This window comes from Schistocerca nitens, chromosome 12 (genome assembly GCF_023898315.1).
Source record: "Schistocerca nitens isolate TAMUIC-IGC-003100 chromosome 12, iqSchNite1.1, whole genome shotgun sequence".
Lineage (NCBI taxonomy): Eukaryota > Metazoa > Arthropoda > Insecta > Orthoptera > Acrididae > Schistocerca > Schistocerca nitens.
In genome coordinates, this window is record NC_064625.1 from 12,218,854 (window position 1) to 12,231,903 (window position 13,050).

The 13,050-nt window shown below is 42.0% G+C and overlaps 1 protein-coding gene across 1 annotated transcript in view; it reads right to left on the bottom strand.

Annotated features, from left to right (window-relative positions):
- LOC126215283 (protein unc-45 homolog B) overlaps positions 1–13,038 on the bottom strand; it is a 110,718-nt gene extending 97,680 nt beyond the window's left edge. The window contains exons 1-4 of the mRNA XM_049941972.1: positions 12,435–13,038; positions 11,049–11,225; positions 7,145–7,312; positions 3,477–3,614 (exon numbers count right to left, since the gene is read on the bottom strand). Coding sequence (XP_049797929.1) covers positions 3,477–3,614; positions 7,145–7,312; positions 11,049–11,225; positions 12,435–12,710 — 759 coding nt within the window. The 5' untranslated portion in view covers positions 12,711–13,038. The remainder of the gene's footprint in view (positions 1–3,476; positions 3,615–7,144; positions 7,313–11,048; positions 11,226–12,434) is intronic.
- Between the last annotated feature and the right edge of the window lie 12 nt (positions 13,039–13,050).

The following is a 13,050-nucleotide window of genomic DNA, read 5'->3' on the forward strand; positions in this document are numbered from 1 at the left end:
TCTGCCAGGAAGTTTCATATCAGCGTACACTCCACTGCAGAGTGAAGATCTCATTCTGGAAACATCCCCCAGGCTGTGGCTAAGCCATGTCTCCGCAATATCCTTTCTTTCAGGAGTGCTAGTTCTGCAGGGTTCGCAGGAGAGCTTCTGTAAAGTTTCGTAGGTAGGAGACGAGATACTGGAAGAAGTAAATCTGTGAGGACGGGGCGTGAGTCGTGCTCGGGTAGCTCAGTTGGTAGAGCTCTTGCCCGCGAAAGGCAAAGGTCCCGAGTTTGAGTCTCGGTCCGGCACACAATTTTAATCTGCCAGGAAGTTTCACGATTTGTATACAGTTTGTCGTGTCACTGTGGTGCTGACTGCTACTCAAATTGCTTCCAGAAAACACAGTACGGTGCACAAGAGCCGTATGCTGAACGTGACGCTCTTCCCTCTCGGTAGCGCCGCATGGGCGTCCGCAGCCCGGTCCTCTCGCAGCCACACGTTTCCGTGACGACCACTGCCAGCAGTCACGTAAAGAGTGGCTACATTCCTTCCGAGCCCTTCGCCAAAAATCACAAAAAGAACATCTGGCTTCTCGAAGCCCTATTACGTGACGTCTTTCGAAGCCAGTGAGGTGCGATAATGGCTTTGAAGGCGTTCGAAACTACTGTCAAGACACCGCACCCGATCTCAAAGGTACCTAGTGCTCACAACCATAACAGCATATATTTAAAGAAAACCTGATTTCCACCCTAATAGTGGCACTTCTAGTGCCCCTCTCGTGTGACTGGGGTGAAATTTGAAAAGATATCATCTTTCAGATACAGAAACGTGCATATCAACTTTTTGTTTATGGCACAGAACTCTTTCTCGGTGTTGAAATTTTTTTTCCAACAGTGTATTGTCTCATTCTCACAGTGGCAGGTGGCAGCCAAACCGACACACTGCCGAAGGCACGTAATTAACCTCGTCACCTCAGCTGCTGCCGAGCACTGCGGAATGTGACATCACGCCACTGCAACGGCTCATTTATCGATGCCGGCCGATACGATTAAAATGAAAACTACTGTCAGCGAATGTGTCGGTCCCTCCCTATGCCCCACTTCTGCCACTGATCACAAACATAGGTCACTGATGTTTTTGACAAACTGCATCTCACAGCAGAAGGGCATTACCCTACATATCATCTGAATGCAGGTTTGGCCCAGCAGTAAATACTTGACACCGATGAAACACATAAAGATCGGTCTAAAAACGATACGACTAGGTGGTAACGTACCCAAATAAGTTCTATCGAAAACAACATCGGCCACAGAAATCTACACTAAAACCGTCTAATGTTGTTTACAAGTACTTTATTTGCGAGTGATTCCTTTCCTTCTTTTCCTATCTATTGAAGTACAGACAAATGTGTGTCTTAAAATTCTGGTATCTGACACCTCGATTCCAGTCTCTGCTTTAGCACTTATTACTCCACTTTCACTCTCATATGTAAAACGAGCACTCTTCACAGATCTGACCTCGGGCTCATTCTGACTGGCCGACTGCTGCCTACAGGGCAGTGTGAGGATCGATTGGTGACTGTGGGACTGTGATCGGCACGTCACCGCTCCCTCGAGATGTTACTGCTAGCAGGTGAACCCTGACAATGCCGCCGCTTCTTCTTCGGGCAACTACACGTTTGGCCCCCCGACATTGGGTACACCGTGTTCCACATCTCCCTATCTCAGACAAACCCGAGGAGGAACCGGGAATTGAACCTGGGTCCCTCCACACCAAAAGCATTTACACTAATCCTTCAGCTACAGAAGTGGTCCACCTCCGTACGTAAGAACTGGAATTACAAATCTACTGAAAAACTTTATGTGTGAGGTTTTTCGTATCATTTCTTTCAGATTTCTGTGAAAATGTATGAACGAACCTGTAAATTTGTACTGGTTTATACGTAAATCTATAAACTCCTCCTATGAAAAGTAAAATGCAAAACGCTTCACATACAAGGTGTGGCGATAAAATAATAGGACTGATGCTATAGCGGAATAAGTATGCACGTGCCACAGGTGAATGACCAACAGCTGTGAAGCATGAAGCCTCCTCAGTCAAATGCGGCATATCTGTTGCCTCTAGACAAATCATTGTGGCCGTGGCCTTCATTTGTGTAAAAGCTGTTATTTTGTTTTGCCGGAAAGATGAAAAATATAATAATAGAGCAATGAATTGTTACGAAGTTTCACATGAAATTTAGGAAAACTGATTCTGAAAACTATATTTTACTAAAAGAACTGTACGGTGAGGAATGTTTATTATGTACGTGAGTTTATAAGGGTGTTTCTTAGGTGGCCAAGAAGGCACTGGAAGATGACTCACAGCCAGGGCACCTTTCAACATAAAAAACAGATGAAAATATTGAAAAAGTTGGTAATATGATTTGATCTGACTGTCATCGAATATTTGATCGATTGCTGAAACTGTAGGAATTGACAAAGAATGTGTAAGGCAAATTTTGCACATCCAGTTTAACATGAGAAAAGTTTGCGTGGAACTGGTGCCAAAAACTCTCACTATCGAACAAAAAGGAGCTCATAAAAATGTTTGTACTGACACTTTCAATACCACTGAAAATTATGCTAATTTCTTGAAAAGAGTGGTAACTTAGGACAAATCTTGATTTTTCAATTACAATCCAGAAATTAAGTCCATTCATTCAAAGGGGCCAATTTCACAGAGACAGAAGAAAAGAGCACGTCAAGATTGAAAGAAATGAAGATTTTTTTAACATTCGCAGACTTTTCTATCTTTAGTTGATTCCTCAAGGTCAAACTATGAATCAACAATTCTACCCTGAGGTTCTTGCCCAACTCCACGGAGGAGGGGGAGGGGGTAGGGTGTAGCAAGTTGTCGAAAAATGACGTACTGGCCTGCTATGTGGTTTCTAGCGAACTACAGCACTGCAGTGTTAGTCCACCTGCCTTATTCAACTGACCTATCCCCATGTCACTTCTGTCTATTCTCCAAGGGCAAATATGCATTAAAGGGAACAAGATTTCAGTCCACTGAAATGGTGAAAGAAAAAGCACCTCGCATCATCGAGGAGCTCAAAGAGGATGAGTTCCAGCACTGTTTCCGTCAATAGAAAATTCGCACGGAGTATTGTAGGGATAGAGGAGTAGAGTATACTGAGGCCGATGATAACTAAATACTTACGTTTTTGGAACACAAAACTTTACAGCAATCGTCCTTTTACGTGTACTTACACCGTTAATTTTCTCCACAAACCGTTGTCGACTGGACTGGCCACTGTCTTTTGCGTCTTTGGAAATAAAGAACCTCTAACTCTCTGATAACACTCTGACCCAGTAACCTGTTCTATCTGCCAAGTAATGCAGGTCAGTGTTTATAAAAAGCTATATTACAATTGCGTCGGTGTAGGGACATCGAGGATACACGTACAGAAATGCGATATATCGTGGCACTGCACGAATCGCCACTCCAAATACCTGCTCTTCCTTTGCCGAGTTGAGCATGTCGAGGAACCAGGGGACGCCCAGTGACTTCAGAATGCCGTCCGTCCGGTCCTCGTGGTTGCGGCACAGCTCGCCGATGCAGCGTATTATCGCCAGGCACACGGCACTGCCCTGTGTAAACAGAACGAGATTCGTAAACTGGCTGTAAAAAACATGAGTGCAAACAAAACTGTCAATAGCACTGGAGATGAAACAGGAGTGTTCTCCGTCACTTGGACAGAAACAAGTAGACGTAGGTGTAAGTACACAAATTTTAAAACATTAACAATATTATGAAAAGGATACATTACTACTCACAGTAAAGATGACACACTGAGTTACACGTAGGCACAGTGAAAAGATTGTTATACAGTGAGCTTTCGGACACAGCCTTCTACGGGAAGGAAAAGGAAAACACACAACACATTTGTACAAGTAAGCAAAGTAAGCACATCTCACGCACACATGACCACTACGTCCATCCGGAATGCAATGGTAAGGCACTGAACGGAAGCAGCAATAGAGAGAGAGAGAGAAAGCGGGGGGTTGGGGGGGGCAGGAATAGAAGAGTCCATGACCCCTTCCCGTCCCACTCTGGATTTCTACTTCCATTCCATTTGATGCCTTACCATTGCAGCCCGGCCAGACAAAGTGGTCATGCATGTGTGCAGTTTGCTTGTCTGTCTGAATGTGCTATATGTTTTCCTTTTCCTTTCTGAAGAAGTTTTCGGGCAAAAGCACAATGTGTAACAGTCTATTTGTTGTGCCTGTATGCAACTGAATGTGTCATCTTTATGGCATGTACCAATGTATCCTTTTCATAATAAGGTTTATATTCCAACCTGCATTCTCCAGTGTTAAATTTAAAACATTACTGTTTATGGGATTTTTCAAAATTTCTTATTTTACAGAAGGTGTGGGGCACTGCAATGTTTTCCAATTCCTATCAGTTTCACAACTTTGTCGGCGGGAGGTGTTCACTGCAGTATGCAGGGTGCCCCTGTAGAAGTGCATGAGAGATCAAATATGTAGTGATGCAAATACTGACACCAACTCGAATGACATCAGGTAAGTATTTAAAAATTTATATTGCGATGCATTTAAGTTGTGATTACAAATAATGAAGGAATTCTGCTATCTCGGCAGAAAAATATACACGAGGGATGAATCGAGGACATAAGAAGAGACCACAGCAAGGAAACCTGGGCATTTCTAGCCAAAAGAAGCCTACTAGTAACAAACAAATGTCTTAATTTGAGGGAGAAATTTCTGAGAATGTACATTTCAGCACAGCATTGTACAGCAGTGAATTGTAGACAGCAATGAAACCAGGAAAGAAGAGATGTGGTGCTACAGAATGATGTTGAAAATTAGTTGGGACTGATAACGTAAGGAGTGAACACCCCCTCTGCAGTATTGGCAAAAAAGGAATATTTGGAAAACAATGAGGGACAGGATGATAGTACATGCATTAAGACATCAGAGAATAACTCTGTGGTACTAGGAGGAGCTCCTCTCTCAGGGAAGACAAAGATTTGTAATACGTCTGACAGATAATTGAGAACATTGAATGGAAGTGCTACTCTGGGATGCAGAGGTTCGCACAGGAGAGAAATTCATTGCTGGCTCCATCAAACCAGTCACAAGACTGATGACGTAAACAAAAATAATGTTAGCTACGTTTCAAAATAATCACACAACTTGTTTGTTTTCTGTTTTCTGTAAAGATAATGAGACTGTAATAATGTGTCCCTGTAGTTCTCTGAAGATCCAGGTCTTTACAGTCCTGTTCGTCACGATATTTTAGCCGACAGCCAGAGACTGTGAGAAGACGGGATCTGCACCGATGACAGCCTTCCTATAATTTACTACAATATTGACAATAAATGAAATTTAACCAATTTGTAAATGAGCTCTGTGATTAGCTCAATGTAAATGGCACTGTTCATTCAATCAAAAAATGAAATGGCTCTGAGCACAATGGGACTTAACTGCTGTGGTCATCAGTCCCCTAGAACTACTTAAACCTAACAAACCTACAGACATCACACACATCCATGCCCGAGGCAGGATTCGAACCTGCGACCGTAGCAGTCGCGCAGTTCCAGACTGTAGCGCCTAGAACCGCACGGCCACTCCGGTCGGCTTCATTCAATCAGTTGATGGTATTCATACTCATATTAAATGCTTTGTACACTGACAGATAGCAGTTGACCAATCTATTGTGCATTCGGTAAACTATAATGTGAGAAGATTTAGGGAAAACAAATATTAGGGTTATCATATTTTTTATTTTGAGAGCACTAAATATTATTCACATCCGTGAACCTGAAATTCTTGAAGTAACATCCTGTTCTCTACTTAGCTCAATTAGAAGAACAAGCAAACATCATTAGAAGAACCTACAAAGAATACGAAAAATACTTAATGACCAAAGAAAAATAACATTACTTCTAAAAGGAAATAAATTCATATTTATGATGTTGCATCGAACCACTCAGAAGTCCGATGCAGACAAATTAAATGACAAACCTCTGAAAAACACTGCAAACTACAGGGCAGCATGAAATCTTCCCTGCTAGTTCCCGACTAATATGAAAAGGAGCAACAGCAGTTGCAGCAGTTGTGTTAATTGTAGTTTTCTGTAAGAAAGTATCATTCTGTTCACATAAGAAGCACTTTAATGTGACGATTTCTCATGTCGGGTTGAAACTGTGTGCTGGTTTCAGATAACTATAGCAAAACCACTCAGGCACTGATCGAGTCACACTACCCACCACACACCCCGTCCTAGGAGGATTAGTCTCACAGCATAATGTGACGGTGCCTGAGGTACTTTGAAGGAATGGAGTAGAGCCCCTCACAGCTCGGAACTTCGAGCCGGTCTGCACGTTCTGGCAACCTGCTCAGTTCGAACGGCACTGCCTTTGAAAGCCAGCTGCTGCACAAACCTGACAACACACTTTCAACTTGTCACATACCTACTACATTTTTCGCTCAAAGTCACAGTAGCAAACACCGAAATATCAACATCTTCAACATGTATCCTGTTCTTCTCAGCTGCATGTAATATTACGGTATATTGAACAATGGAAAACCCAGGATGGAATGTAACAATACCAGAAAAGGAAAGTTGCTACTCACCATATAGCGGAGATGCTGAGTCACGATAGGCACAACAAAAAGATTCACACAATCGAATAAGTAATGAGGAGGTACTGAATCGAACTGGGGAGGAAAGAAATTTACGGTAGAACTTGTCCGAAAGAAGAGATCGGTTGTAGGACGCATTCTGAGATGTGAAGCGATCACCAATTTGGTAGTGGAAGGAAGTGCAGGGGGTAAAAACTACAGAGGTAGAAAAAAGCTAGACTGCAGTAAGCAGGCTGAAATGGATGTAGGTTGAAAAAGCTATTCAGAAACAAAGAGGCTCACACAGGGTCGACTCGCAGGGAGAGCTGCACGAAACCAGTCTTCGGGCCAGAGACCACGACATCGTGACCACTCGACACTTGACATTTCATTTAATTTCATTTTCTCCTCTCCTTTTAGGGACTTAAATTTTTTTTCAACGAGTAGAAATATGTAATAATTGGACAAATACAATGTCAAAGACGGTACCACTTTTCGTAGCTACTTAACTTTCCGTGCCACGTACTGACCTTCGGCTCCGAGTGTGCGACCTGGGCGAGGCGCCGGTGGGCGTCAGCTGCGTACAGGCACTCTGCACCGGCCCGCTCCCTCGCCAACACCACCAGGTTGTTTGCGGCCGTCTCGCGCTTCTCCTTCTCGGTGCTCGTGTCGCACACGTAGTTCATCATCTGCGACACCTGGAATATCGTCGGAACGTGACTAAATATCTGCCTGCCAGGACCCTGGGGTAAAACAGTTCAAATACTGGTGGTGGGAAGAAAATTTCACTGCCAGTGTTTGGGCTGCAAGAGGTAGAGAAGCAGTGTCATAAAGTGCCTGATCATCTGGCTTTGCATCAGTTTCCTGGTTTAAATACTGAACCTTCCTGTAGTGTCTCATGAAGTTAAGGCAGGTGATACTGTTAGTGGTGATCCACCCATCCGATGGGGACAATAAGCTCAGCAGCCCCCTCGGTGCTATTAGCAAGGGGGAGGCTATGTTCCAGCAATGGGTTTCACCATCATCATCATCCAACACAAACATTACATTACATTGCGCGCGCGCGCGCGCACACACACACACACACACACACACACACACACACACACACACACACACACTCTCTCTCTCTCTCTCTCTCTCTCTCTCTCTCTCTCTCTCTCTCTCTCTCTCTACATAAATGTAGCATTTAAAATATTGTAATGAGCATGTTGCAAATAAATGAACAAAATATATATGAAAACATTTCATTATGAAAGCATTTTTAAATCTAAATCTATGCAATTTAATTGATGAAAGGAAAAACTACAAAAATTTGGCAAATGAAGCAGGTGAAAGGGAATACAAACATCTAAAAAATGACACTGCCAGGAAGTGCAAAATGGCTACGCAGCAATGGCTGGATGACAAATGTAAGGATTTAGAAGCATGTACCACTAGGGGAAACATGGATACTGGATAGATACAGCAAAAAATATTATATGAGATCTCATTTTTTAGGCGTTTGTATTTCCTTTCGCCTGCTTCATTTGCCAAATTTTTATATTTTATCCTTTCCTCAATTAAATTCCGTATCTCCTGTGATATCCGAGGAATTCTATAGGCTTTACCTATCTAATCGTCTGCTGCCTTCACTATTCCATCTCTCAAAATTACCCATTCACCTTGTACTGTATTCCTTTCTCCTGTTCTAGTAAATCACAGCCCAGTGCTCCCTCTGAACTCTCAATGACCTTTCATCTTTTCGACTCACTGAGATCCCATCTCCTTAATTTTCTACCTTTTTCAGGCGCTAATGACCGAGCAGTTGATCGCCACACAAACCAATCATCATCGTCTTCTCACCTTTTCAAAGTTTCTTCAGTTTTGATCTACAGTTCACAACCAATTAATTGTGGTCAGTGTCCACATCTACTCCTGCAAATGTCTTACAATTTAAAATCTGGTTGCAAAATCTCTGGCTTGCCATTATATAACCAATTTGAAAATTCATTCCTTTCTTTTTAATCACAAAATATTTCAAGGTCATATGTGGCCTCTTGTTGTTGTTGTTGTTGTCTTCAGTCCTGAGACTGGTTTGATGCAGCTCTCCATGCTACTCTATCCTGTGCTAGCTTCTTCATCTCCCAGTACCTACTGCAACCTACATCCTTCTGATTCGGCTTAGTGTATTCATCTCTTGGTCTCCCTCTACGATTTTTATCCTCCACGCTGCCCTCCAATGCTAAATTTGTGATCCCTTGATGCCTCAAAACATGTCCTACCAACCGATCCCTTCTTCTAGTCAAGTTGTGCTACAAACTTCTCTTCTCCCCAATCCTATTCAATACCTCCTCATTAGTTACGTGATCTACCCACCTTATCTTCAGCATACTTCTGTAGCACCACATTTCGAAAGCTTCTATTCTCTTCTTGTCCAAACTAGTTATCGTCCATGTTTCACTTCCATACATGGCTATACTCCATACAAATACTTTCAGAAACGACTTCCTGACACTTAAATCTATATTCGATGTTAACAAATTTCTATTCTTCAGAAAGGCTTTCCTTGCCATTGCCAGTCTACATTTTATATCCTCTCTACTTTGACCATCATCAGTTATTTTACTCCCTAAATAGCAAAACTCCTTTACAACTATAAGTGTCTCATTTCCTAATCTAATTCCCTCAGCATCATCCGATTTAATTTGACTACATTCCATTATCCTCATTTTGTTTTTGTTGATGTTTATCTTATATCCTCCTTTCAAGACACTGTCCATTCCGTTCAAATGCTCTTCCAAGTCCTTTGCTGTCTCTGACAGAATTACAATGTCATCGGCGAACCTCAAAGTTTTTACTTCTTCTCCATGAATTTTAATACCTACTCCAAATTTTTCTTTTGTTTCCTGTACTGCTTGCTCAATATACAGATTGAATAACGTCGGGGAGAGGCTACAACCCTGTCTCACTCCTTTCCCAACCACTGCTTCCCTTTCATGCCCCTCGACTCTTATAACTGCCATCTGGTTTCTGTACAAATTGTAAATAGCCTTTCGCTCCCTGTATTTTACCCCTGCCACTTTCAGAATTTGAAAGAGAGTATTCCAGTTAACATTGTCAAAAGCTTTCTCTAAGTCTACTTAAGAAACTTCAGAAAGGTGCAAAATTAGTAAAAGTAGAGCATGATAAATTGAAAATACCAGTGGCTGTTGAGAACTTCAAATGAGGCATTAGGAAATGAATGACTGAAACATGGGAAAGGAATGCAATAAAGATGGATGCATAGCTTTGAGAGGTGAAAGTGAAAGCAGCAGAGGATCAAATAGGCAAAAAGACAATGTCCAGAACAAATCCTTGGATAACACGAGATATTGAATTTAACTGATGTAAGCAGAAAACTGCAAGAAATGAAGGAGGCAAAAGAGAATACAGACGTGTAAAGCATTAAAATGGAAGTGCAAAATTGTGAACCATGAATTGCTGAATTGCAGGGGGAGGGGGGGGGGGAGGCTGCAAAGCTGCAAAAGTACAAAGTCTACCAGAAAGACAAATGCTGCCAACAGCAAAATTAATGAAACCTTTGAAGAACAGAAGAAGACTTGTGTGGCCAGCAAGAGCTCCAACGGCAAGTAGGTACACATACTGAGCAAAGAAGTTTTGTCTGAAAGGAGGAGGGAACACATAGATAGTAGAGGAAGTAGATGGAGATGTTATGGGAGATATGAAGATGTGAAAAGAATCTGACAGAGCAATGAAAGATCTAAGTAGATTCACTGCATCTGCATTCCCTCAGCATTATTATGACAAGAAACTTACACAAAAACAATATTCCATGCTCATCACTCACAGTGCATGACTTTTGGACACATTGTGCACCACACAGAAAGGAAATACAGTTGGTAACCCTCCTACGTGTTCCAATGCAAACAGAATTTTCACTGTAAATCCAGATTTATTTTAAACACACACACATCTCTCTGATTGTAAAGTTTAAAAAGCTGTCCTTCTGCTTAGAGTAGCGATGCCACCACTGACACTAGTTTTTAGAAATGAAGGTGGTGGTCTACTTGGAAAGTCAAAGTTTGTCTGCGAATTGTGAAGCCAATGAATGTGCCATGGCAGTAATTCACCCCCCCCCCCCCCCCCCCCACCTTAGTTATATTTGTGTCCCCAATGAAAATCTCAATTTTTCCCACTGCGTGTTTTCAACCTTTGTTTTAAATGTTACCAACCAGGAAGTCCCTGCCCAAAATTCCCTATTTCCCACAGAGATCCTGATACTTTGATTGTTAAAGTGCGCAAAATTGTATGAAGCCATAAGTACCATTTTGGTTACACAGTGCTCCTGAATAGTTGCTTTGCTGAAAGAGTCACCGGTCAAAGCTGATGCACTGTAACGCATTTTCATTACTCCCAGTGTTAACGTCATTAACATAATATGTGCAAAATTACCTTGTTGTTAGTTTGAGCGTTTTCTCTGAGCCGGTCCTGTACAATGCGGTGGAGCCTCTCCAGGACTGGGGTCAGAGCTTTATTCCCCGGGTCCACTGTATGCGCCTGACGTGCATCCTTGTATGCCTCCTCAAACCGTCCCAATGCTTCGTATGCCTGGCAGCGTCGGAAAAGGGCCTGTGATCAGTAAGACACACATTAACCAGTTTACATACATAGCAGTATTTCAGTATTTATGCCTCAATGTACACTCTGCAGACCCCTCTCATTTGTATGACACAATATTTGCAAAAATACAGGAAACACACTAAGCAACAACAGTTTCTAAATCATAGCTATAATATAAGTTCCCAGTGACAGATGTCATGGTTCTTAAAGTGGCGCCAGCAACTTGTTAAATGGAATTATGATTTGAATTTAATGTCTTGAGAAGACTGAGGCTATTATGGCTGCAACACTTGTCAAGTTGGAAAAATATAGGGAGGAAAATGAACCATTACCTATTGCAATTGGTCTGAAACAGTTTAAATAACATTCTATATGACGAACAGAAAGAAAACTTGACGAGGTGACAGACTGACCTGTAATGAAATTAGGTTAGAATGGGATAACTTGGCTGTGAGATGGTGAAGCCAACAAATCTCCAATAATTCACTGCAGGGTTACCAAACGCAGCATGCAATGGAGGGTGCAGGTTCACCGAAACTGTTTTTTTGTCGACAACTGGAATCTGAACTACAGGACAGGAATCTGAAACTATACCTTCTGCATAAAAACTCATTGTCTCAATTGCTGTGACCACACTCAATAGGAGTTAGCTGTGCATGTTTAGTGTACACTCATGTGATTAGGTTCCAGGCTGTGAATGGAATCTAAGAATAAAATGTGATTGCAGTATCATACACAACAAGAGGATGGTACAACTCCATGTATACCCCAGCAGCATACACAGCCTATCTGTATCTTTAGCCACACACTCAATTTTATTCACAAATGTTTCTTATTAAAACTAATCGTACAAAGCTAGGAGAAAAAATGGAACCATGATGTTGTTGAAAGCAGCATTACTATAACAATTAGAAGAAGTCAACAAAAATGGTACAAAACTAAAAAAGAGGGAGGTCAAACATAAATATTTTTAGGTTTCCCATGATCACAAACATGGTACAAGGTAAACGCATTTGCTACCAATCAAACACTGTTTACACTGGATTAGGTAAAGATGTGCACTAAACAGTCAATGGTGTTGGCAAAAAGAACTTGAGTTGCAGAGTGGAGCACTGACATATCCAGGACTATTACAGTACCACAAGAGAAGACTTAATAAAAGTGTTGACTGATGACCTTCTATTAAGTTTTCTCGTCATAGATTTTTGACGGACTTACCTTGGGATCGTTGGGGGTAATTTCGAGTGATGCTGTGCAGTCATCCATCGCCTCTCTGAACATTTCTTTTTTCAGGTGGACTGCAGCCCTGTTCTTGTAATAGACAGCCTTGTCGGGACTTTCTCCTTTTATTAAATTGATGGCTCGAGAGTAACAATTGATTGCTTTATCCCATTCGCCTTCCTTGAAAGCGGCATTGCCTTCCTCCTTCAGCTGGTTCGCCTGCTTCTCGTCTTCCGCGCTATTTTTCTTTTCTGTTGCCGGTAGATTCGTCATTTTGAAGATTCCGTTTCAACACACAAGCAATGACTGTTTTCTGCGATCGACGCTTCGGGCACGCTAGAATATTCTGGCTCCAAACACGCTTCTGTTCTATTTTTGAACACTTAAATTGAGCATCCTCGGATCTACGGCGTCTTCATAACACGGCACGTATAACACTTAGCTTGTTCTTGAGACATATAAACCACGATAAACTAAGTAGAGAAACGCATATTAATGTTGGGGAATATTTTTTAACTTATGTCAACACAACACTGCACATATCCAGGACAAAATAAACACTTACTAAGCTCTGCACCCCAATGCAATCACACCTGGGCCCTGACACTTGGAG